The sequence below is a fragment of the Cryptomeria japonica genome, chromosome 5 (assembly GCF_030272615.1).
Source record: "Cryptomeria japonica chromosome 5, Sugi_1.0, whole genome shotgun sequence".
Taxonomy (NCBI): domain Eukaryota; kingdom Viridiplantae; phylum Streptophyta; class Pinopsida; order Cupressales; family Cupressaceae; genus Cryptomeria; species Cryptomeria japonica.
Genome location: NC_081409.1, coordinates 846,337,994 through 846,365,238, shown reverse-complemented (window position 1 = coordinate 846,365,238; position 27,245 = coordinate 846,337,994). Strand labels below are relative to the sequence as shown.

Sequence of the window (27,245 nt, the reverse complement as noted above, 5' to 3'; positions counted from 1 at the left end):
GAAAGATTTGATCTGCATAAGAAAGTTGGAAGGATCAGGGGAGATAAGTTCGTACACAAAGTGGACATAGAATATTATTGGGCCAACCTAATGGACGAGCAAGCAATGAACAAAAGAATGTGGTCCAAAATTTACGTGGATTTCATGAGGAAGTGTGAACTTTTCCTCATTCCTGATCAGATATTGGATGACAAGGATCATACGCATCCACAATATGAGAATGAAATGAAAAAGGCAATTCTATTGCCTAATTGTTCAGAACAAGAAGTGACAAATTTGAGTGTATTGATGAGAGAAGTCTTGAGTTTCTCCCAAGGATGGGTAGATAGTCAGATGTGTTAAATGTATAGCTTCCTTCGGATTGAACACTTCAATATATATATATATAAATTTAGATATATGCATATTTAAATATAATATATTAAATCAACATGGTCTAACAGCTCCAATAACCAACAGTTGCATTAGTTAAAGACGTCGCTGTTAAATGCAATGAAGGGGAGACAGAGAGTCATGTCCCCGTAGGGTCATGACTTTACGTGGCATACAACCACGTAGAAGTCATGCCCCTACGTGGGCATGACTCTTCGTTCCCATATATATACAACATTGTCACCTTCAACAATGCGATCAATTATAGTGGCAATCGCAAGTTTGATAAAACCATCGACATTACTATAAAATACTATTGCAGATTTATATTTAGATATAAATGAAATCTCACTTAAAGTCCATTCTTATTAAATATAATAAGACTATTATCTTTTCTATTTCTGATCAGATTCCTTAACATGGTATCAGAGCCAGGTTGGTAGAGAAATAATAAAAAAAAGAGAGACAATTTTTTTTTTTAGACTTGCAGTTAGAAGCGAAGGAAAGCAATCATGGTGAACAGTGTTAGAGTGGAGGATAGACTTGAAGGCGCATCCAACTTTGTCTCATGGAGAATTCGAATAACAACAATTCTTCAAGAACTCGAATTAGATGCATACATTGAAGAAGACACTAAGATGCCTGAAGATGAGCCAGAGAAAACAACCTGGAAAAGACACAACAAGGCTAAGAAAATCATAATTGATGCTGTTAAAGATCACATTCTTCCAACCATCTCGAAACTTACTACAGCTTATGATATGTTCAAAACCATCTCAAATTCATATGAAATAAATAATGCAAGCAGATTGCTCACCTTAAAATAGCAATTAATGCATATCTACATGAACAAAAGAGAATCAATTACATCTTATTTCATGAGGATTTCAGAGTTGAAAGATCAATTATCAACAATTGGAAATAATGTAGATGACTTGGAGCTATCTCTAATAGCACTTAAGGGACTACCATCCAGTTGGGAATCCTTCATTCAAGGCATCAGTGCTCGTTCGACACTACCAAAGTTCGATCAACTCAAGAATGATTGTACTCAAGAAGAATCTCGGTTAATCACAAGAGGATTGGGTCCAAACAAAGAGGGAGAAATTCAAGCACTACATGCTAATACAAGCAACAAAGGGAATAAAAGGAAGTTCAAACGGAAAAGAGGAAATAACCACAAAAGCAGAGACTTCTCCAAGATTCAATGCTACAAGTGTGATAAATTTGGACACACTCACAGATTCTGTCCAGAAAGGAAGAAAGCTCAAGCAACCATAGCTGAAGTTAAGGAAATAGAGAATCCTCTAATTTTCTTAGCTTTATCAAGTGAACTAAACTCAAACAAACATATGTGGATAATCGACAGTGGAGCCTCTTGTCACATAATCGGATTTAGAGATCAATTCGAAACGTTTGAAGGCCACTCAACTGAAGAAGTTACAATAGGAGACAATTCTACCTATCCAGGGAAAGGAATTGGGACCTGCTCAATTCAAGTAAGAATAGGGGTTACACTACAGTTAAAAGATGTTCTTTTTGTACCAGGTATCAAAAGGAACTTAGTCTCTATTTCAGGACTAGCTGATCAAGGATATTGTGTCACCTTCCGTGAAGATAAAGTTCTACTCTGGCCTAAAAATTCTAATATAAAGTATGCTATTCCTATAGGATCTAGAGATGGTAGTTTATACAAATTATGTAATATTCAAAAACAAGCACTAAACCATGAAGTGTCGAACCCAAATGAAATTTGGCATAGAAGGTTAGGACATCTTCAATTTAGTGCCCTACCTTCTATAGGAAAGATTACCACAGGATTACCAAACCTAAAAGCTAATCATGTTGGAACTTGTAAGGGATGTGCTCTAGGGAAGAACTCAAAGAGGTCCTTTACCTCAAGTGAACACAAATCAAAGGTTGTACTAGAACTTGTCCACACTGATTTGTGTGGTCCAATGTCATTACCATCACTAGGTGGTTTTTTGTATTACGTGATATTTGTTGATGACTACTCTAGGAAAACTTGGATCTATTTCATAAAACTCAAAGAATCAAATGAAATATTATCAAAATTTAAAGAATTTAAAGCCTTAGGAGAAAATCAAATTGGAAAGAAAATAAAGACTCTAAGATCAGATAATGGGGGTGAATACATCTCTGAAAATTTTAAAGAATTCTGCATTTCTGTTGGGATTAAGAGGGAGTGTACTGTACCTTATAATCCTCAACAAAATGGATTTGCAGAAAGAAAAAATAGAACCATCATCGAAGCCGCTAAAGCCATGATGCATGATCAAAATCTACATATCTCATTTTAGGCTGAAGCCTCAAATACAGCCGTGTATATTCAAAATAGATGCCCTCATTCAATGCTAGAGAATATAACACCTGAAGAAGCCTTTACAGGAAATAAACCAGATTTAAGCCATCTAAGAATCTTTGGTTGCCATGTGTATATTCACGTTCCTAAAGAAAAGAGAACCAAGCTAGAACCCTCCGGGAAGAAAGGCATATTTGTTGGCTACAGTGAAACCACTAAAGGATATAGAGTCTATATTCCAGGACGAAGATCTATTGAAATCAGTAGAGATGTCAAATTTGAAGAAGATGCTGCTTATAAACTCTCCCTAAGTACAAAAGATGATCAAATCACAGAATCAGATGAAAATCTTACAGTTGAGAATCAAAGGGAGAATAACATAGAAAATCAAGAACTTCAATCACCTAATTTCGAGATTGCTGAAAATCCTAACAACAAGAAAAGACCACTATGGGCAAGAAAGATGATTGAACAAAATAATGTGGAACCTGATGAAATCTTCAAAGAGAATAAGAAAACAAGAAGTCAATCATGCTATATTGCACTCATGACCGAACTTACAAAATCCTGAACCATCAAATGTTGAAGAAGCCTTAACATATCAAGCTTGGAAAGAAGCAATGATTGAGGAATACCATTCTATATTAAAGAATGATGTCTGGGATATTGTATCTAGACCAAAAGACAAATTAGTTGTCTCATCAAAGTGGTTATTCAAAATCAAATATGCACCAGATGGTAGTATTGAAAAACACAAAGCCAGATTCGTTGCCAGAGGTTTCTCTCAAAAGGCTGGAATCGATTACGAAGAGACATTTGCTCCAGTTGCTTGATATACTTCTATGAGAACAATAATTGCCATTGCAGCTTCCAAAAAGTGGAAAATACACCAAATGGACGTAAAGACCGCATTTTTGAATGGTATTATTGAATAAGTATACATAGAACAACCTCTATGTGTGTAGACTTAAAAAAGCTCTCTACGGCCTTAAGCAAGCTCCCAGGGCATGGTATGGAAGGATAGACAGTTATCTCTCCATACTAGGATATTCTAAAAATGAAGCAGATTCTAACATATACTTCAAAATATTGGATGGTAACATGTTAATACTTGTTCTCTATGTTGATGACTTGTTGATAACAGGAGAAGATCACCTCATTGCAAAATGCAAACAAGATCTTGTGGCTGAATTCGATATGAAAGATCTAGGTCTACTGCACTATTTTCTGGGCCTAGAAGTATGGCAAAAAGAGAACTATATTTTCCTAAATCAAGGAAAATACACCACTAATATCCTAACCAGATTTGGTATGATAGATTGTAAACCTCTCTCCATTCCAATGGAAACAAATCTTCATAAGCTCAAAAGTGAAGCAACAGACTCAGAACGTACAGATCCTACATACTATAGACAAATCATTGGATCTCTTATGTACCTAGTAAACACTCGCCTTGATATTTGTTATGCTACTAATGTGTTAAGGCATTTCATGTGCGAATCTAAGAAGATTCACCTAATGGTGGCTAAGCATATTCTGAGATACTTGCGTGGCACTATTGGACTTGGCCTGAAGTATAAAAATGTCGAGATACAACTCCAAGGGTATTCTGATTCCGACTGGGCAGGCAGTTCCATTGATCGTAAAAGTACAACAAGGTGTTGTTTTAGTCTTGGATCAGCCATGATATCCTGGTTTAGCAAAAAACAGTCAGCAGTTGCTCAAAGTTCCACTGAAGCCGAATATATGGCTGCCTCCATGGGAGCTCGCGAGGCATTGTGGTTAAGGAAATTTCTAGTTGGACTCTTTGGGAAACCATTAGATCCCATTGTGATTCACTATGATAATCAAAGCTGCATCAAACTTTCTGTTAATCCAGTCTTTCATAATCAATCCAAGCATATAGAGATCCCATACCACTACATAAGAGACATGGTAGACAAAGATGTTATCAAATTGACCTACATCAGCACTGAAGAGCAAAGTGCTGACAGATTCACCAAACCTCTTGCAAAATTGAAAGTGGAATACTTTAGAGGTAAACTTGGGATGACTAAACTATAGTGAAAAATTTATAATATTAATATTGTTCACATATGATTTGATATATTCATGAATATCTTGGATGCAATGTTGCATATATGTGTTGTGTCATGGAAGGTGACAATCTTTCATGTAAGTGTAAGATCACTATTGTAAGGTGACGACTTTAACAATAGCTGATCTATTATCAAGATTGACTTCATTAATTTGATGTCCTGGAAGTCTTGATACTAAATTCATATGATGAGTTACTGAGTTGTTATCATTAAATGGTTGTTCCGAAATATGACGGAAATTATGATAACAACAATATCATGATTGACTACATTAATTGCTGTCCCGGAATGTGCCGGATATCATGATACTAAATTTGTTTCACCTATGATAATGACATGTTATAATTGTCACTAGAATCAAGGTAGTAATCTGATAAGACTTCAGCTAGTTGTTGTCCCAGAGTGCTGGATATCAGATAATCTATATCTCTCTGAAATATGAAATGTTTCATTAGTAAATATTTCTGGGTGAATGATCATGTCGAATAAATATGTAGGAAGTTGTTCCTTGAAACTCAATTGAGAAATTCAATCCTCTTTTGCTAAGAGGGAGTGTTAAATGTATAGCTTCCTTCGGATTGAATACTTCAATATATATATATATATATATATGCATATTTAAATATAATATATTAAATCGACATGGTCTAACAACTCCGATAACCAACGGTTGCATTAGTTAAAGACGTTGCTGTTAAATGCAATGGAGGGGAGACAGAGAGTCATGTCCCCGTAGGGTCATGACTGTACGTGGCATACAACCACGTAGAAGTCATGCCCCTACGTGGGCATGACTCTTCGTTCCCATATATATACAACATCGTCACCTTCAACAATGCGATCAATTACAGTGGCAATCACAAGTCTGATTAAACCGTCGACATTACTATAAAATACTATTGCAGATTTATATTTAGATATAAATCAAATCTAACTTAAAGTCTATTCTTATTAAATATAATAAGACTATTATCTTCTCTATTTTTGATTAGATTCCTTACGAGATGAACAAGTTAGTTGACATGGGTGTTATCTTCACATATGAAAAGATGAAACATGAGGAATCCTCTTCCGAAGATGATCAAAGAACTATCAGCGACATAAGTATTCATGCGGATGAGGAAAGTCAAGCCCCCAAGTGAAGGAAGAATACACTAGGAGAAGTCAAGGCTAGAGGGAAGAAGATTGGGGAGAGACTTAAGATTGAATGCATGGAATAACAAGGATGAAGGAAAAAGAGCAAAACTCACCTTGAAAGAGGATTCTGGATCACAAAACAGAGGTCAAGTCACCATGCGTAGCATCCAACACTTGCTTAATTGTGAAATGGGCAACTACGAGAAATGATTTTAAAACAAACAAGAAAACTCAAGTAAGGGCGAAATAATTGCACACATGATTCATTTGGGAATAATTGACTAGTTATCCGTGTCTTCTTACTCTGGAAAGACCCCTTCTTGACATCTCATCATTATCCGACTTATTCATTCCTCTTTATGATTACCATGCAATAAAGTACACCTCACGGCTTATTATCTCGGGTTCTTTTTAAATTTGGAATATTCTTTTTTTTAAAACACCCGCCAACATGATGTTTTCCTTTTCTGCTTGAAGCTGCATTCATCCAACATTGAACCTTGAACTATGAACTCCTTCAACGGTGGTTCATGGGTTCAAGTTGAAAGAAACAAAACAAAATCTACCGACGAACCCGCATAAGAATATACAACGGACCTTGCTAAAGACAAGACTTCAGACCAAAATCCACTCCTACACATTGAACCTTGAACCTTGAACTTGCGAAAACGGACGTTCAAAGGTTCAAGTTCAAAAACGCTCTCAACAAAGCTTTAATATAGACATGACCACGGATCGACAAGACCGCTTGAACCTGAACTTTGTACCTTGGACGAGTTCAACAAAAAGGTTCAAGTTCAAAGAATTATGACCTGACATAATAACTAAACTTTACACAAGGCTCCACTTTAAAGAACACTGCCAAGAATTATTCAGTCCTAACAATTGAATATTAAGGGAGGGTAACACACCTAGATTGATTTTCCCCTAGACCCCATTTTATGCACATTTGATGATTTTCAATGGGATTTTTCTATCCCTACTGGGATCGATTTTCCCCTAAGGGGATATTTTATGATTTGAAGTGATTTTTGTGAGGATTTTTTTTAATCCTTACTTGGATCGATTTTCCCCAATTGGCCATTTTTGGATTTAAATTGAAATATTTTAATAAAGTGAGCCACATTTAATTTTTTTTTAAAGGAAAGGCAATGATTATTTTAAAATAAATAAAAAGCAATTAATGATTTGCAATGAGCATTTAATGTTTTCAACCTTCTAGAAGCAAATCGGTTTCACCAAGCAAGTATAAGAACAAGTGTTTTATCCCACATTGCTTGTGTGGTGAGATTTGATGATGAAAGTGAGTTCAAATGGGGAGAGCCCCAGCATTATTTTATTTTCAAATTTGCCAGGCCTCTCCATGCAAGGGCGATTTTCTCTCTTATTGGCGATTTTTGATGAAGTGTTTTGGTGTAGTGGTTGATTGCAGACTTCCATTTTTTTCCTCCATTTTTCCAAGCTTGGCAATTCACTTGATTGCTGCCATTGGAGTTTATTGACTCCATTGTTTTCAGATTTTCGATTTTTGGGAGAGCGCGATTTTTTTTCAAGTTTGGCGATTTTTTTGGTGAAGGCGATTTTCTTTGTTGAGATTTCCACCCTTTAAACTTTGGCGATCTTCCTTGCTCACTTGCTGTTCTCAGACCTAAGCTGGGAGATTGCATGCACATCGAAGACATTTTTCAGATTTGAAGGTGGCGCCATAGTTGGGGGAAGTTCGATTTTGTTTGACAAGTGTTTTGTGACATATTTTGGTGGATTCCTTTCATGCTTGACATCACCATTGCTTCCTACTTGCTGTCATTACCTCAGATCTGAGCCTAAACGCCATTATTGCAGCAAGTGTGACCTCCATTGTTGGCTGATCATCAATTTTCAGACTAATACTTTATTGCCCAGCCAACCACAACTTCAACGATTTACTCTTGGAGGCATTTTGGGGATCATTTTTCAGTCAATTTTCAGACCATTGGAGGGCTATCACAGGTCTGCAACTTCATTATTGCCTGCTTGTCCTCATAAATTTAACTTTGCCAACCATACCCATGTTCCTTGGTTTGATTGTTTTCATCATCACGATTGATTTTCATCAAATTTGTGCATATTTTGAATGATTGCAACATGTTTTGAGAGGTTAATTTATTAGTTGCAGGTTGTCTTCAAATTTGTTGGCAGCCATTGTTGACTTCGGAAGGTGTCCTTAGATATAATTTTGTGTGAAAACACAATCTTTCACATCTTTCCTTAGACATAAGGTGTCCTCAGATTTGTTGGCAGCCATTGTTAATTTCATGAGGGTTTTCATACCCTAACCTTGTCACATTTTGTATTTAAATTGTTGAAATCTACCTAGAGTGTGGATTATTTTCCTGATTTCCATGCCCTAACTAGTCTAAATCATCAAGAAGTCAAGAATTTTATTAAGAATATTATATTGTTCCTAAGTTCTAACTTCAAGCTTCGTACAGGTGCGATGTCGAAGTCCGGACTTAAGGAAAGGAGAGAACAACAAAGGATTGTTGAGACTGGATTCTATCCAGAATCCAAGATGTCATCCAGATGGAAGGAGATAACGGACACGAACATGCATTTCCCGAACTTGAACCTGATGCGACAACAGATGTTCGGAGTTGGAAGCCAGATTCCTTCCCCAACGTATGTGAACATTATGAAGAGTGGTATTTTTCAAGCCGTTCCATAGTCCATATAGTGCAGTGAGCTTATCCTAGAGTGTCCACGATGTTATGATCCTCGCTCCCAAATGATCAAGAGTCCTAAGGGCGTTGTCATTGCTTACCTTGCTGAGGATGCGATTGCTGAAGTGTTTGGAATTCCACGTGGAGCAGACATGAAGGATGTAACTAAAGAAGAATATGAAAATCGATATACGAAGAAGATGGATGTGTGTAAGACCATGGTGAACAAGGAGTGGATGATCGAGCCTAGGCCTCATCATTCCAAGGCTCCCAAGACACTCATGTGCATAGACTTCAAAGAGGAATATAGTGATTTAGTATTCCTTCTTAACGGAGGGAGGGGGATGCCATAGGGTGCAATATACGATGGATGGATGTACTATTTTATCCAAGATTGTCTAAGAGGAACGCTGATAAATTGGTCTAGAATCATAAGTGACAATCTGGACTTTCAGCTGAGGAATGTAGAGCGATCCAAGTCATTCGCCATGACTTCCTACTTGGTGTACCTTCTTGCACGGTTTGTTACATACAAAGCACTGATATGCAGAGGTGAAGTCGGGATTGGACAAGGACAATTAAGGAGTTATGAGTGCTATCCCCAGCTGAACATGTATAAAATTGAAGATTATAAGAGAGTGAATGATGTATTCACAATGTACATCATGCGGATGCTGCAGGGCGGAATCCATAGAAGGTTGTCCAAGGAGGCAACGAAGCTGATAGAGAAATATGGATCGTGGTATATTCAGTTTCCCACTTTCACATACCTCAGGATCCATGGGTTTCAACCCGAACCCTACAGGCTTCCTAGGCATCCTTCTGATAGAACGATCTTGTTGGAAGTGGTGAGACAACTTCTAGAGTTTGATTCCATTCAGAAAGAGAAGCACAGGACATGCATGCCATTCCCTATTTCAGTTGGGAAAACGTTGGAGGTTTGCCAGTCCGCCTTGGCCGCCAGCACTGCAAGTGAGGAGCTTGCATTCTATCGATTTGCAACCTACAAGAAAAGATAAAGATTTGATCCAGATAAGAAAGTTGGAAGGACCAGGGGAGAGAAGTTCATCCACAAGGCAGACATAGAAGATCATTGGGCCAACTTGATGGACGAGCAGGCAGTGAAGAGACGAATGTGGTCCAGGATGTCAATGGATTTCATGAGGAAGTGTGGATTTTTCCTCATTCCTGATCAAGTGTTAGATGACAAAGATCATACACATCCATAGTATGAAAATGAAATGAAGAAGGTGATCTTATTGCCTAGTTGGTCAGAGTCATAAGAGATAGATTTAAAGATATTGATGAGAGAAGTCTTGAGTTTCTCCCATGCATGGGTAGATATTCATATGAATAAGTTAGTTGCTATGGGTGTTTCCTTCACTTATGAAAAGATGAAGCCGGAAGAATCCACTTTCGATGATGATCAGAGGACTATGAGTGATGTCAGGATTCATGTAGATGAAGAGAGTCAAGCTCCCCAGAGAAGGAAAAACACACCAGGAGGAGTCAAGGCTAGAGGGAAGAAGATTGACGAGGTCAAGAAGAAGAAACAAAAGACTATTATTCCTTCGCCTATCATTCCTTCACCTCCTCTCAGTGTCTCATCAATCGAGGAATTTGAAATGATAGAACAAAACAAGGACACCCAACAATGTTCCAACACAATGATACTACTAGAGAATATTCAGGATTTACATGCCACAGCGACATTTGCTCCACCGAATGAGAATGATGATCAATCAGGATCCCCTATTGTCCTTTTGGAAGTTAGTTTGGGAAATGAGGTATATGATTTGACCAGGAGCAATCCTGATGATGATGATGATGTTATCTCAGCATTGAGAGGGCTTGATCGAGAGATGTGTCTTGATGAAGGTATGGAGATGTCTGCTATTCTTGATTGGCTGATGAAGAGTATGGAAAAGACTAAGAAAATGATAGAGGTACAACCTATTGATAACATTGATGACTACTTAGCTAGGAGCAATAAGGAGAAAGAACCCAAGAGAGCTGAGATCTTTTCGCACATAGCTAGAGATGAGACAGGAATGCGGATTGCACAGGTGGTTGTTCCTATTGGAGGTGTGACGGTGGACATTGCTACTCCTATGGATTTCCAGATTACTTCAGTTGCCCTTGGTCGTACTACAAGAGAGCAAGTGTTTTAGGAGGTTGGTGATAACCTTAGGGCGATCAGTGCAAGATTGGATAGAGAGATTGAAGGGAAGGAGAAGTACAGAGAAGAGAATATCAGACTTATAGAGTACATTGCGGGGATAAGGCATGAGAATCCCACCCTTATTTCCCCTATTGCAGTTGATCATGGACTACATTCACATTATGAGGCATCGAGAGATACACTCTCAGAGGTGGAGAAATGGATTGAAAGTGCAAGAAAACAGGCGGATGATTTCCTTACTCAGTTGTCCAGGCATATGATAGGACAATAGGGCTCATGTTTAGAATCTAGTATTTGGAGGGAGTTTGGGAAGAATTCTAGCTTGTCTAGGAGAGGACTATTCCATGCCTTAGAGCTTTGAAGAAGATTCCCAAGTCCACATTGATCAGGGAGAATATTGTGCACAGTGGAGACAAATACGATTTCCATGGTTGGTATTGTTCATTGGCCATGAAGAAATCGACCTATGAGAACGCCCAACTGAGTTGTACAAAGATGGAAGGATTAATTCAGGATATTCGGTTGAAGATCGTTGCCTCAATTGAGGAGTTATTGGGTGTTGATGTTAGTGATGCTAGTGGTTTACACTCAGCCGAGTTAAGAGACAAGATGAAACTTATGTATTTTTGTTAGTTGGACTCTGTGAAGAAGAGTCAGATGGATGATTTGGTCTCTTTGTTGATTCATGTTCATAGTTCGCAGAAGCTCATACCGGATTGGGAGAACACTTTGGATGCTTGCTCGGATGCATTGGACGTAATTGATTTACAACAAGATACCTTACCTAGCATTTCCATGGAGGAGTTAGATTCTGTATTGGCTAGATTCTTGGAGTATGCTAGGAGAGAGAGAGAGATGTAGTTAGGAATCTTCTAGAAGATTCCCTATTTGATGACTAGGTATCTTTCTATTGGGCCATATGTTGGTGGCACCATTTTTTATTTAAATCCTAATTAGGGCAATTCTAGGGTTCTGTTGGCATGATCTTGGCCCTTGATTTAGTTTTGATCTTGGCCATCCATTTTGTATGAGACTTTATATATACCTCATTGTCTCTCATTTGTAAGAGAGTTTTTTTAGAATTGTTGGTATATGCTACAACTATTCGAATCTAAATCATTGTTCAATTTGTTGGTGACTTTGCTCTACAAATGTTGTCTTTGCATTCATGGTTCTCAATTCCTCCAAGTTAGATTATAATTTGTTTTCATGTTTGTTAGATTGAGTGGAAGATTTGTTGAATATACTTGTGTGGAATCCTTAATCCATACCACTAGCCTCTTGTTGTTGGTAAGTGCGCCTTGTGTGGTCAACTGAAAATTTGAGTAAGCTTAACTTCAATTATTATGCGTCCCTTGACAAGCGTCAACTTGGATGGTGTCAACGTTTGATGGTAATAGTATGAAAATCCATAAGTATACCTGCGATGATTACACTAAGGTTGTGTCAATACCTATTTGTGAGACCTTGCCTAGTTTGATTCCATTAAATTTGTTCATCATTTCTAGGCTTAGAATAGATTTCTTGAACCCTATTCCTTTTGCCCATTTTTTTTTAGTAAGAATTAAGTCCGAAGCTACATTGCTAAATCGTAAGTTGTCAGCACACCTATTCCTCATATTTCATGATCAAAGAAGACAATCTGAACATTTATGTAAGTCCCCAAGTAAACACAACAATTCACTTCGACCATTGAGTTACCCACTTGTCAAGACCTGACATGTAGAAACCTTGGAATCATTTTAGTTAATGTTACCCTTAGCATCTGAGGTGATTTTGTTCAAGAGAGGGTAAATTACCTCGGTATTTTATTCTGAAATGTTATGTGCATAAAACACACATCAACACTACTAAAGCTCAAAAAACTTTGTTGCCGTTGAGTGGGTGCTGAAGTAGATGATGTTGCAGCAACTGTTGTTGCTGATGCAATATCCTCAATTGGTGAGGAATCTGCCTCTTTTGGATCAGCAAACTCATCTCCCGCCTCCTCACGTTCTTCCACCTCTGCCGCCCATTCAACTGCCTCTCTCTCCATCTCATCCAACTGATCGTCAATGATAAATGCATCCACATCAATATCACCAGTAGCACCATCAGGTTCAACAATCCAATCAGCTGTGTATGGATCAATCTCATCAATGTCAAGTGCGTCATATGAATTGTTCCCTTGTACCCTCTTTTCATGCAGTCGAAGGTTGTACCGCACACAATACGAGGTCATTCAAGCGCTTTTGAGTCAATCTACTGCGCTTTTTTGTGTGAATGGCCTCAAAGACACTCCAATTGCACTCACAACCAAAAGCACTACAAGGTTGAGATAATATGCGGATTGCAAGCTTTTGAAGATTAGGCATTGTGGCACAATAATCTTCGCACCACAGATTTGCAATCATACAAATTGACATTTATAACTTGGTAAAGATTTTTATAAACTTAAAGATTGAAATAAATGGAAAAATAGATTTAAGAGCACATTTTTTTCTACCTGGCAGCAGGGTGTCTCTTACGAATACCAATAGGTGAAGAAAACAATGGTCCATCTTCCTTCTTGTACCTTTGCAACTCATCAACAATGAGGTCTTGAATATTTTCATTAGGAACCAACCTCTGAATACATGTGTCAAGGCCAAGTTGAACCTCATCATCTATTTTGAAATTGCGGGAGTAAAAGAACTTGGGGTTCACATAGTAGGCAGCAGCATGGATATGTTGGTGGAGTTGTCGGTTCCACCTTCGATCAATTATGCGCCATATGGGTTCATATTTGGTCTTGTTTGACCCATACAAGTGCTAAATTGTCTCTTTGGCCTTATCCATGGCCTCATGTGGATACCCTATTGGTTTTTTATCCCCATCCACCATCCGTAGAACCCTCACCAATGGCTCTAACAACTAGGCATGACAAATTTAACAAAAATCAGCAATGTGTAATATTAGAAAATTAAAAAATAAATCATCAACTGAAATGTGAACTTTGAACACTTACATTGATGATCTTCTCCATGAGTTTGGCAAATCTATCATCAAAAACGGCCTTCACGACCTTCTCCGCTTCAGGCTTCCTACAATAAGGTTTCTCCAACCATCTTTCACTCACAAACATCCTCTTCAGGTTGGGCAATGCATGTAATATGCTCTGTAAGTTGAGGAAATTCGTGGCAAAACGTGTGACTCCTGAACGCACAAGATCCTTAACATCAGTGTGTTGTCTCATAAGCTCCAAGACCCATGTGTGGTTATAGATGTACTTTGTGATTTCCATTCCATCTTCAACCACATTCTTCACCCAACTAAGTTTCCCTATGTCCTCGAGGAGTAAATCAAAACAATGAGTAGCACAAGGGCTCCAAAATAATGATGGATGCCTAGCTTGTAGAAGTTTACCGGCTGCCACATATGCAACTGCATTATTAGTCACAACTTGAACAACATTCTGCACTCCCACTTCGGTCACCACCTCATCCAACATGTTGCACAAGGTTTTTGCATTCTTCACTTGATCTGAGACATCAATCGATTTTAAAAATACCACCTGTCCCCCTGAAGCAACTAGAAAGTTTATGAGTGTCCTATTCCTACTATCTGTCCACCCATCAGATAAAATGGTGCAGCCATTCCTTTCCCAATTCCTCCTTTGTTGTTCCACCAGCCGATGTGTGTTTTGGACCTCATTCTGCAATAATGGCACACTCAACTCATAACGATTTGGGGACTTGAACCCCTTACCAAAAATGGTCAATCCATTGACCATTTGCAACAATACTAAACAAAATATTGTTGTAAAACCAAAATCTAGCCACTGCCGCTCTTGTCTGCTAATGCACTTCCTTATTCCATGAAGTACCTAACAATCCAGGTTGTGCACCAGGAGTGTTACGAGGAATGAAAAAACCAAATGTATTGCTGCACACCCCAATATTTTTTGACTCTGTAGAACTGATATTCCTCGTTGGGGCTTCCATTGCCTCTGTTGTTCTCTTTTTTTTCTACCTTGTTTTGCTCAAATTCTGAAAGCCTTGCTTTTGCCTCCCTTTGAACCTCTTCAGGACAATTCTCACATACCGTAATATTTTGTCCACTGATCTATGCAAGGTGAATTTTGAGTCGGTATATGCCACCAGTCATAGTTTTCGTGCAATGGTTACAAATAACCTCTCCTGCCACCGCACTTGGTGTGCCATGTTTCCACATAGGATCCCTCTTTCTACCACCACCTCTACTTGTACCACCTCTAGTTGCAGAAGCCATTATCTTTTATAAAAATTTGAAAGACACCTAGCAAAGCTGCAAAAGAGACCAAACATGGATGATGGATCAAGATTCAATATGAAAATAATTCAACATTAGTATTACTGTATTAGTATTAAAATATCATTATGTAACATTTAATTCTCCATGGAGGTGTTAGTGAAATAATTCAAATTGTATTGGAAATAACTTGAAAAGGAGTTGTTCAGTTGGAATTTAGTAAGTGGGAGTTGGAAATGTTAAATTCTTTGATAACATATTTATCTTAAAATTATGGGCTTCTCTTATATGCATAAACATGTAGAAATAGAAAACATATTAGTTAAGTAATAACAGAAAGAAAATAGAGAGACCAAAAGAAAATGCCTAAAGAAATGAAAATGTTAAGTAATAACAGAAAGAAAGTGTACACTCAGGTAGATAAAAACAGCCAAAGATTCTCATCATAGCAACCATTTTAGAAAGCAAGCAATGCTCAACAGTCTATAATCATTGGTAATTTTAAAATCAAGTGAAGGTTATGATAAAAAGAAAACTACAAAAATTGTTTATGAATCAAAATAACCACAATGTGAACAAAAATTGCAATTTATACCTTGTTCCAAAATTTCAACAAATGTGCGCGAATTTTGTACCAGCTAGCTGTAGAAAGTATCGAGTGAGTCTACCTCTTAAAAATGGCGGGCGTCGTCGGCAAATGTATTATCGGGCTTGGGTGTCGTCGGCAAATGCACTGTCGGGCTTGGGCGTCGTTGCGAAATGCAACGTCCTACAACGTCAGGCGTCGTCGCGAAATGCAACGTCCTACAACGTCAGGCGTTTATTTTTTCCTCCCGCGTTTATTTTATTTCGCTTTTTCTTTTTAGGGTTTCGGCGATATTCTATTATGAAATTGCGATTTAAAGTTAAAAAACCCCCTTTTTTTTACCCGAAAAAACTGCGATTTTTTTATGAAAAATCTTTGCCGATTTTAACGCCGATTAAATCGGCCGCGAATTTGGATCGCAATATATCGCGATTTTTCCGATTTTTTTCCGATATTTACATCTTTGATTCTCATCACTTTTTGCCTTTTTCTATTGACTCTTTCCCTTTCTTTTGTTGGTTGCTTTGTGTGAGTTTTCTCTTCACATTGCTCCATGATTTCTTTTTTAATTTTAATTGCAATATTTTTATGTTATTATTTTTTATATGTTCAAATATTATATATTGCACAACCAAACCCTACTTTGTGATTCTAGGTATGATTTGCCTTGGCATCATATTTTGGGTTGTGTTGTTTTTGGATTTGATCAAGGTTAAGATATTTGCACGTCAAAATGTTTGGAATCATCACCCATCAAACCTATGAGATTTTAAGTCACAAAATGTTTTTCTGATGTGATTCCAGATTGAGTTGACGATATTGAGCCATTTTTGTTTCTTTTTACCTTCAAAAGATCCTAAACAACAACATTGTTTGCAATTTTGTTGGTTTTACATGTTGTAGAAGGAAAGAACAATGATGAGCAATGATGGGAAAAAAACTAGCTTGCCGGTTTGGGTTCGGGCACCGGTTTGGGTTCGAAGAACCGGTACGGCAAAATTTTGAAAAGGGTTCTGGGTTCGTTTGGGTTCGTTAGTACAAAAACATGTAAATTTTATATATATATATTTGTGCAGCCTATAAGCATGTATTAAGATTAGCATGTCACATAGCATCATATAAACAACAAAACAAACATAAACTTGTAATCATAGTATCATGATCGTACCATAATAGCATCATATACATCAAGTTTAATATCAAAATGACAGAATATTCAAGTATCATTGTTTCAACTTTCAACAATATAAAGTTTAATCATAGAATGGATCGGCTAATTCATCCTCCTCATCCTTATCCTCCTCATCATTGACATTGACATTAGATGAGCCTATGCCACTTGCACTATAAGTTTGCTCGCTCTCCGAGTCATCAAGTGTCAATGCAAGATGCTGAGAAGTGGGAGCATCCAAATCAGTATGCTCTGGCTCTATATCCCACATCTTCATTTTCCCTTGTGTGTAGTCACGTTGTTTGTGTGAAAGAAGACGTAGGTTGGAATGCACATATACTAAATTCTCTACTCTTTTTGATAGCAACCTATTGCGCTTTATTGAGTGGATGAAAGAGTATGTGCTCCAATTTCTTTCTGAAGCAGATGAACTAGCAACCTATGAAGACAAAGTAAACAATTAAAGTTATACATTAATAAAATTAAACTTACAAATTACTAACAACCTATGAAGACAAATTAAACCATAAATAAACTTGTGACAAAACTTTTACAGCGAGTTGTAGGTGTTGGAAGTATGCACCATGGAATTACCACCAACTATGAACATCCTTCTTGGATCTATGACGAAGTGCATCAACACTTAGACCATTCCCATTTGTGAATTCTATGAACTCATTTGTAACAATATCTCGCAAATCATCATCAAGATATAGTCTAAGAAATGCTGCCTTGTACCCATCAAATACTTTTAGATCTCTCCATGGTGGAATCCTTCCTGGTTTATCAAGAAACTAATTGTTATAGTACTTTGGTGTCAAGGCATAGGCAAGAAGATGCAAAGAAGTGGTCATCTTATTCCACCTTTCTACAATAATTGCTTTCAATTCTTTGAAGAATTTCTCGTCGGAGTCATTCTCTTTTGCATTTATAGTGAACTTCATTTTTTCAAGCATTTAGTCAATGCCATCATAAATCTCACCAATGCAAGGCTTGTCCATGTCGATATAGAGAATCATACTCATAATGGGCTCAGTGATACTTAAGAGATATGTAACAACATCCCACCATTTCTCATTCAATATTCTCTCCCTAATTTTTTCTGCCCTCTCACTGCTACTCTGCTTCCATATAGTCCAATTGTTGCTGATCACCATATTGCATAGTGCCACTCTAACTATCACAAGTGGTCTTAAGACAATTGTGTTTGATGCAAAACGGGTCTCAACAACCTATAACACAAATTAATGCCAAAATGATTAAAAATAAAGCCAAACTTTAAATAAGAATACATAATATAGCTTACACAATGATATTATGAACATTGAAATTAAAAAAATCAGAAAATGTAAAATTAAATTACTATTTCACTTACCTTCAATAGCTCCAAATTCGAAAAGGATCTAAAAATGCTTTGAGACATGTGGTGGTTTGTGATGAACATGTGGATGTCCTCAGCCTTTGCATACACATCTCTGATCCATTTTATTTTTGTCCCAATCCTTTGTAGCATAAGATTGAGTGAATGGACCGCACAATGTGTCCAAAAGATGTGATCATAGCTTTCCTCAACCAACAAACCAGCAACTCTACAATTTCTTGCATTGTGCGTTATGACTTGGACAACATTGCGGGGTCCCACTAACTCAATATCGGAGATGAGAGTTTCTACAATAAATTGGCCATCTTTTACTTGGCCCTCACAATCCACAACTTTCAAAAACATTGCCCCTTTAGGGGACACCGCTATGACATTGATCAAGGGACGACTTTTAGCATCTTTTCACCCATCTGAAACAATTGTTACACCTGTCTCAGCCCATGAATCCCTTATGGGTTTCAATGCATCTTCAATCCTCTTCACCTCTTTGTCGAATAATGTTCCACGTACCTTCTCATAACCTGGGCCCTTATACCCTCTTGGAGCTTCATTAACACTTTTTATCATTTGCTTCCAATATGGGGAGCGAACAACATTGAAAGCCAACCCATTTGCACAAATGCACCTTTCTACATCTTGGTCAGCAATGTCTCTACTCTCATTTTGAAATGCGGTTTCTAAAGGCCCCTTTTTCTTTTGCGTGTCAAGGGTGGTTCACTTACAGGTTCATTTGTGGAAAAGAAGGGGTGGTCTTCTACTACAACATCGGGATTAGATGGGGCTTGCATTCCCCTTGTTTTCTTTAGTGCGGTTTGATTCAATCTACGGGCTTCTCTCTCTTCTGCCTCCTCATGCTCCCTAATATATTTCATCACTGTCTTATCTGGTATAGGTTTACCATCTTTTCCAGGGCATTTTTTGATGCCTCTTCTTTTTATTCCACACAAATGGCCTACCACCCGATAATATGAACTATTACGTTCAATACCACATCCTTGGCATCTCCAACGGAATCCCCCACCTCTTGGAAGTGGTTTTAAAATGTCAACATACTTCCATAAGGGAGAATTTGGATCATTTCTTTGTTTTGTAATTGTTTGTTCATTGCCAATGGAGGAAGAGGTAGATGCCATTCTAGTTCCTATGGCAAGAAATAACATAAACATATTCAAAAACAAAAACAAAATAATGAAAAACAATTAATGTTTCATGTTTGACAATTTGTGAAACGAAAATAGTTGGAAAAAAATGTTAAAAAACCTACCTCTTGTAGCCAATGGGAGCTTGCAAATGTATGGAAATGATGTTGCAACACTTGTTGAAGCTTCAAAAATCAGTCTTCAACTCCTCCTATTCGATCTTGGAAGCCAAACTTTGTTCACCCTCTCTTCAACCAACTGTCAAATTTTTTTCTTTGCAACACAAATGAGGAGAAATGAGCCAAGATTATGTTTTAGAAGTCACTTTTAGGGTATAAAATTCACTTTTTACATGGCGGACACCAAAAAAAATTAAATTCTGCATAAAATGTGGCTTTTTGGGCCGCCCAGCCGCTCGGGTTCGAGCCAGGTCGAACCCCCACTAAGAAATTCGAACCCTGGTTGAAGCAAGGCCGGATCGGACCCAAACCAGGGACCCAGACTAGACCGGACCTGAACCAGGGATGTCTAGGGGCAAACCCGGTAAGCTAGGAAAAAGATATGATGTATTTTTCAAGTGTTGTTTTATGGTTAGATTTGCAATAAGCAAAATGATAATCTTCTGTAGATATGCCAATTCCTTGATAGGTGCGAATTGTCTTAAGAATGAATTGATTGATTGATGAAAATGAACTAATCATCACCTTCTATATGTGCAAAGTAAGTTACCTTTTCTCAAGCAAGGCGATTCTTCACAAGGGGCGACCTCATTCAAGAAGCAAGGCGACTTTTCATTGTGGATTGGCCCTTATAAATATAAAATTATAATTTGCAATAGGCCGACTTGCTTCTAGGATTACCTCCTGTGGCTATAAAAAACTTAACACTCCCTCTTAGCTAGGGAGGTATTCTCAAATATCCTCGTCATGAAGTCTCTCAACATGACGTCCACAATGGCTACACCCATTTGTGGAAAAGACACATCTCAGTCTCAGAGATGTACAAAGGTTCATCACGAAGTCTCTCAAAATGATACCCACAATGGCTACTCCCATTTGTGGAAAGAAACACATCATTATGGAGTCTCTCAACATGATGTCCACCATGGCTACTCCCATGTGTGGAAAGAAACACAAGTACAATTGTTCATCACAAAGTCTCTCAACGTGATATCGTCATGGAGTCTCTCAACATGACGTCCACCATGGCTACTCCCATGTGTGGAAAGAAACACAAGTACAAGAGTACATCACGAAGTCTATGAACGTGATGTCATCATGGAGTCTCTCAACATGACGTCTCATCTCAGTCTCAAAGACGAACAAGGGCTCGCACCTCATATTTCTCCGTCTCAGAGAAATATACACTACAAGGGCTTCCACCTCATACTTCTCCATCATAGAGAAATATACACTGCAAGGGCTTTCACCTCATATTTCTCCGTCTTAGAGAAATATTCACTACAAGGGCTTTCACCTCATATTTCTTCGTCTCAGAGAAATATACACTACAAGAAATCTTTGTGATGAATTGACTCACTCTGAAGCTCCAAGTACTTGCATCAACCTCCTGACCTCCTCGTCCAAGGTTGCCTCTGTTGGTTTGTCAGACTCCCTCTGAATGTTATTTCCTCCTCTTTGAAGAAACTGATTGCAATCTCTCATCATCCTTTTGCTACTCGATCCATTTAGTGTGTAAGGATCCCCAACCAGTTGAGTGGAGTTGCGGTGAAATCTGTCGTTGCAAGGAATAATAGTGCCACATTTCTGGAAAGCAGGTATGCACGGACACACCCAACTTATAGTGAACTTGGCAAGTAGACTGTGAAAGAAGTAGCTCCCTCATTGAAGGTACCCCAGACCAACAAACTGCCTCCAACCATAAATGCCTTGTCATTAGAAAATGTCAATTCATCATTGTGGGAACTCCATCCATAGGGGACGCATGACTAGAACTCCACTAACGCTAGCCTCTCTAAATAATGTGTAATAGTATGGAAGCAATGCATAATGAATGTGAATTGCCCTTCGAATTAGCTCAGTCATTCGATTCCCAAACAACCAGGGCTCCCTCCTCTTGGTGACTTGATGCGCATGAGCTCTAAATAAAGGGTAGTAGGCACCCAATTGATACCTACGAAGTAATAATTCATGCTCAGGATTTCCAAATAATTTGCCTACATCATCACCAGAAAACGAAAGTCCACTAAGACCAAGAGTTAACACCATGGGTACATAAAATCTCAAATGCTCCCATTTTGCTGCATTATCTCTAGTCCAAACTACACCCACCCTCTGAGTTCTCACAAAAAATGCTCGTGATAATTTCCACCTCCTCATCTCAGAAGGCCATCAATCGAAGCCATGTGAAAGTAATAACCATATGCATTGTGGACATCGCGATGCTTAACATCTCCATAATGAAGAGCATCTCTAGGCATTGTCAACTCTGGACCATTGAACATAGAAGGCTCGTTCATATCATTCCATATGTACAGAGAAGGCGTCGAACCACCATAGTTGCTGAGAGAAGACTTCTCAGTCCACCACAATTGGATCTCTGGATTCAACATATTTAAATAGGATGATGCACCCGGCCAACACCATCCATCAATGTCCTTCCCATGAGCATCCTTAACATAATATTCTTTCCGAGAAGCTTCCTTGTGTTGTGGAAAAACATCATCCTTCTTAATATGAGGATCCACAATGGTCACCATGTGTCGGCCCTTAGCCGCAAGCTTATTCTACATCTCCACCGGGTTAGGAAAGAGTACCTTGTCCCAAGTAAAATATCTTTTGCCATCAGTGTGCTCAATATCAAGCCAGAGAACATCATAGGGTATATCAAGCTCGTCAAATGGCGAAATATCTGGGTATATCAAGCCAGAGAACATCTACCTCAACCACATCTTCCTCGTCCCTGTAATTCCAACAACACTGATGATAAGCAATGGCGAAATGCTGGTGTCGGGACCTAGGAAAAATAAAGGAACCCATCCACAATACCACTTTCTGCCATCCAATGTGTATCAATTGCAGCCCCAGAATGATCCTCATCCCAGCCGGATGCCATGACATCTATTTGCATCTCTGCGACATTAAGCCAGAAAAAAAACCCGTTGTGGACTCCTTGGAATGAGAGATCATAAAGGGAATGGAGCCATAAAGGCCAAAGGGAAAATCGGGAAGGTACTCAAACACATTGAGGTTGAACAAGCGGTAGGGCTCAGTTTCGACCTCGGGACCTCTAGTTGGTTAAAGAGCCAAATCAGCTGCATGCTCGGGGATTCCATACATAAATGTAGCTTTGTGAAATGAAACATCTAGAGTAACAGCCTGGGGGTGATGGGGCCTCGAATCGGTATGGCTACGAAAGCTTTCCTCCCAGTTTTCTTCTTCATTCTTTTGTCTCAATTGTTCAAAATGAAAAAAAAAGACCCTTGCTGTTATACGAAATTAAACGCTCCTTCCCTTTGCAAACATAAACCTGAAAAAGGATCATGTTGTAGAACACCCTCATAACTGGGTGCAAGATAAAATACAAAGGACAAAATTTCTTCTCCTGGATTACTCTTTGCAGCCACAACTTCTTGTTCTCCACATCTTTTACCAGCACATCGGGCATTTGAAAGCGCTTTCTTTTGACTTCTGCCGCCTCTTCATCAACCTTAAATCACAAAATGTCGTCCTGGTACACAGAGATTTCAAGTATTAAGGCCGAACGAACATTATTTTGGTCGTTAGAGATCGTGGATTCAAGCCCGACGATTAGCGCTTCGTCTTGAAGAGAAACATCGACGGCTTTGAGTGGGGTTTTCTTGCTCGCCCTTGCTTGCAGAAAGGGATTTGTCTGAAGCAACGATGCCAGTACTAGTTGGACAAATCTGATCGGATTTCTTGAACCTGCTCTGATACCATGTTGTTTTTATGGTTAGATTTGCAATAAGCAAAATGATAATCTGCTGTAGATATGCCAATTCCTTGATAGGTGCAAATTGTCTTAAGAATGAATTGATTGATTGATCAAAATGAAATAATCATCACCTTCTATATGGACATAGTAAGGTGCCTTTTCTCAAGCAAGGCAACTCTTCACAAGGGTCGGCCCTTATAAATATAAAATCATAATTTGCAATAGGCTGACTTGCTTCTAGGAATACCCCCCGTGGCTATAAAACACTAACATCAAGGGATGGCCACTAGATATCTGCAATAAATAGCCTGATAGGTATTTATACTTAAATTTATGTTTCAAATTTAGGGATTACAAATATAAATGTATGTTGCTCAATAACCTTTAGCTATACTACAATAATATTAATAGCTACAGCTAACTACAGCTAAACTATATTAATATTTATGCCCTTTATAACATTCAATTTTTTTTTAATATTTCAACTTTATATATTATCACAAATGTTTTACTTTTGCTTTCTGTATAGATATTTTATAATTTTATATTATATATTTAGGTTTATGTATATATATTGTATAGATATTTTAAATACATTAGTATATTTTGATTCAAATTTGTCATAATAATGGTAAATGTGTTTAGCATATACACGATATATGATATTTTGAATATAATTCTTGATTTTAAGCTGCAAATATGTATATATTTGTGATTTTTATGTGTTAGTATCCAGAATGTACCTAGTGCTCTCTCCCCTCATTAATTTGTCATACTAGTGTGCTGTACTTGTATCTGAACTCAATTCTGATTTGGCGACTTAGTAAATATTCCTATTATCAATCTTATTTGAATTTGGTTATGATCTACTTGGTAATGAATTAGCCGAGTTTGGTTAAATTTGTAAATTCAGTGTTTATTATAGGATTTTCATCATTGGGAAAAAAATCAATAAGGGATATATTGTGTTAAAAACATTGCTGCGTTTCAGTCAAAATAGGAGTAGTGAAAGCTAGGTCTGTGAATTTGAGAGGTGACCTAGATGCTGAATATTGGCACTGTGCTAATTCTGTTGTGTAGTTCTTGCCCAGTCTTTGCTTTTGTTGATTGTTGATATCTTAAGTATTCCAGCATGTTTTGTCAGGTAATTTTTTAATTGTGGATTTATGTTTTTCTTTTATTCAGTTCTTTTAAATCGCATATGGAGTACATTTTGAGAGAAGCAGATGTACAAAAGCTGAAGGAAGGGAAAAGAAAGTTCATTTCAGAGCTAGCTGCTTATGGAATGCCAATGTGCAAGTGGAAAACTACTAATGATGCCTTTCCAAAGGTAATCTATTATCTATTGTTTCAATGTTTTTTGACGGACAAGTATACGAGATGCTTTTATCTTTTTGAATACGACAAGGACAAAACTATCTTGTGTCTTCGATTTGCCATTTTGTATGTCTGATATTTTTCTAGTTTGTCTAGTTTAAATGGACACAGAGATTACTATTAGAAAGTCACGAGCAGCAATTTAGGCAGAAAATGAAAACAAACAACTCAAACAGATTAGTTTGTGCAGTAGAATCAGCGGCATGTAAGGGTGGTAGGGCTGGATGGAGTAGGCTTTTGTAAAGAGAACAATACTGGGATGATGTTTAGGTTTGGAATATTTTGGAAAATTTTACTTAAATAAGGTAACTTTATTTTTTATAAAAACCTTATCCAGGGCAGCTTCTTAACCTATTAAATATTTTTACGAATTAAATTTCTTAAAATCTGGGCTTGTATAACTTCCTCAATAGAGCAACATGCAGAACCCTTTGCATAAATGCACAGGTGAGTGTGGTTCTATATCACATGACTTGTTATTCTATGTAATGTGCCCATTCAATCCCTAAACTAAGTCATTATTATGAACATCAATTAGAAGACAATATGCAGCAATTTGTATAAGTTTGGAAGGCAGCAATTAAAGTTGAAATTCAAGTTGTTGGAGTTCAAGATGTGATTAATGCCAGTGCAGCGTTAAATAATTAATGTGAACAGACAAGTGATTATAGCTGATTTGCTTCATGATCGAATGAGTTGAAGAAGGTGGTGAGCAAGGTGTTCTGAATAAGAGTACTTTATGATAGCCGACTACAAAGAATCAACAATATAATAAGATGGCGACTTAAACTATTTTGAGGACACAAGTTGCAATCATCATTAATGTGTTTTTCAATCTATAATGCAATGACTTTGACTAAAACTGATAGTTAATGGACATCGATCAAGTAACTACTATTAATGTCCAGTGAACTCCTTGTCTAATATGTGGCGATTCTTATGCATAAATTATGCTTTATCTATATGTTCCCATGGCGCAATTTCACTAAGTAAATAAAGATTAATGTGAAGGGTGTGATTTCATTAAAGCAAGAAAAGGTGTGATTTTCTTAAGGAAGAAGTTAATGAACCAAGAAGAGAAATCAGGTCGATCATAAAGATAAGTTAATGATGTGTTATCAAACAAAGCCTAGATCAAATTAGAGGTATGGTTACATAAGTTGTTGAAGAGACATGACTGAGGAGATACAACTCCGCACATCACGATCCTTGAGAAGATATTAAAAGAGGTTCATATTTCATCCAACAGGGACATGGAAGATTTTATTTGGAGATAGTGACTTTATATTAAAGTGCTCAAAGAGCTTTAGACCGCTGAGTGAAGGTGGTGTCTATCCACTGTTTGCAAGGCCAAGAACGCAGGAGCAGAAAGTAATCCAATCAGAGGAGGTACAAAAGGTTGCATGCCTATAAGGAGATATAACAGGGAAATCAAATAGATTCAGAAATTATAACCTTACATATACAAGCTGATCTATTATTACTCATACACAAGGTTACAAAGATAAACTCAAGAAAAGCGTCCAGATCATTGTAAGGTTTGGGATCACGTTCCTTCAATGTCCCCTTCTCGATGATGTGCTTTTAGTGGTACATTGGCCTATTCCTGAGACCCGTAGGCTATGTGGAATAAAGAATTAGGGTTTCAAACGTTCGTGAAGCGAGAACTTACTATTTTTAGTAAGTTAGGGGTTGGCTGTTTGGATGATGCTGTCTTACTGAGCTTTCCATGCTCTTATCACTGGGTGCGAAGATCATGCTTTTTGAAGTAGTAATTCATGACTTACTATTTTAGTAAGTGGCAGTATAGAGCATTTCTATTTTTGGCAGTGGACAGGGTCTTGATCCTACAACAGTTCTATGGTCTTCTTTACTCCGCTTCATCCTAGTTGGGTTGATGATCAGTATGGGAGTCATAAGTAATTTAATTAAATATTATTTCCTTGTCAAAGGTTTAATATTTAAATATTTGCATTTGCTGATTAAATGTATTGAGGATGACTTAGGGAAAAATAATTAATTGATATCTATGTGTTATTTTCCTAAGTCAAAAGGCGTATTTTTTGGTGCCAATTTGGGAGGATAAAACATCTCTTGTTTAATGTTTTTTATATTGCAAAAAAACGCCACCATAAGGCGAAGTTCGAACTTGCCTAGGAAGAGGGAAGTGGGCGCCATGTTGGAGGACTTGAAACAAAATGAAAGGGAATTTGAGTTGAATTTGGGCACCATTTTGCGTTTGAATTTGGGGGAGCTCGGAGTTATAAATATGAGCCTTGGGCTCTCATTTTGGGGATCTTGAAAAATTGCATCGTTATGCTGCCGGATTGGCGTATGAACTTTGAAGCTTCGGAGTGTGGCTCCCTAGTGTTTCTAGTTTCGTACTTGAGATATAGTACCTAGCTTTGTGATGTATTCTATGACATTTTCAGTGTATATTTCAGTGTTTCCGGAGTGTGGAGTGATTTCTGGAGTTGTTGGTTTCTCGGTGGCTGAAGCAAGTTTTCAATCATACCTCTCTGCTTGAGCGACCGATCATTCTGGGTATTGGCTTAATCTTTCTTCTTGCTGTTGGCGATACATCTTGTAAGTTTGTAGCACCTTTTTTTGAGTTTT

At 37.8% G+C, this 27,245-nt stretch overlaps 1 protein-coding gene and 1 pseudogene across 6 annotated transcripts in view; one reads left to right on the top strand and one right to left on the bottom strand.

The window, feature by feature from the left end:
* Positions 1 to 27,245, top strand: part of LOC131072453 (protein NUCLEOLAR FACTOR 1) — a 250,588-nt gene that overhangs the window by 51,882 nt on the left and 171,461 nt on the right. For all 6 annotated transcript variants that reach the window (XR_009372778.1, XM_058008619.2, XM_058008617.2 and 3 more), the window contains exon 7: positions 24,438 to 24,582. Coding sequence is in view for 5 of the 6 variants with exons in the window: in XM_058008619.2 (XP_057864602.2) it covers positions 24,438 to 24,582 (145 nt within the window). In the remaining variant the exon portion in view is untranslated. The remainder of the gene's footprint in view (positions 1 to 24,437; positions 24,583 to 27,245) is intronic.
* Positions 20,873 to 23,257, bottom strand: LOC131875585 (probable glucan 1,3-alpha-glucosidase; annotated as a pseudogene).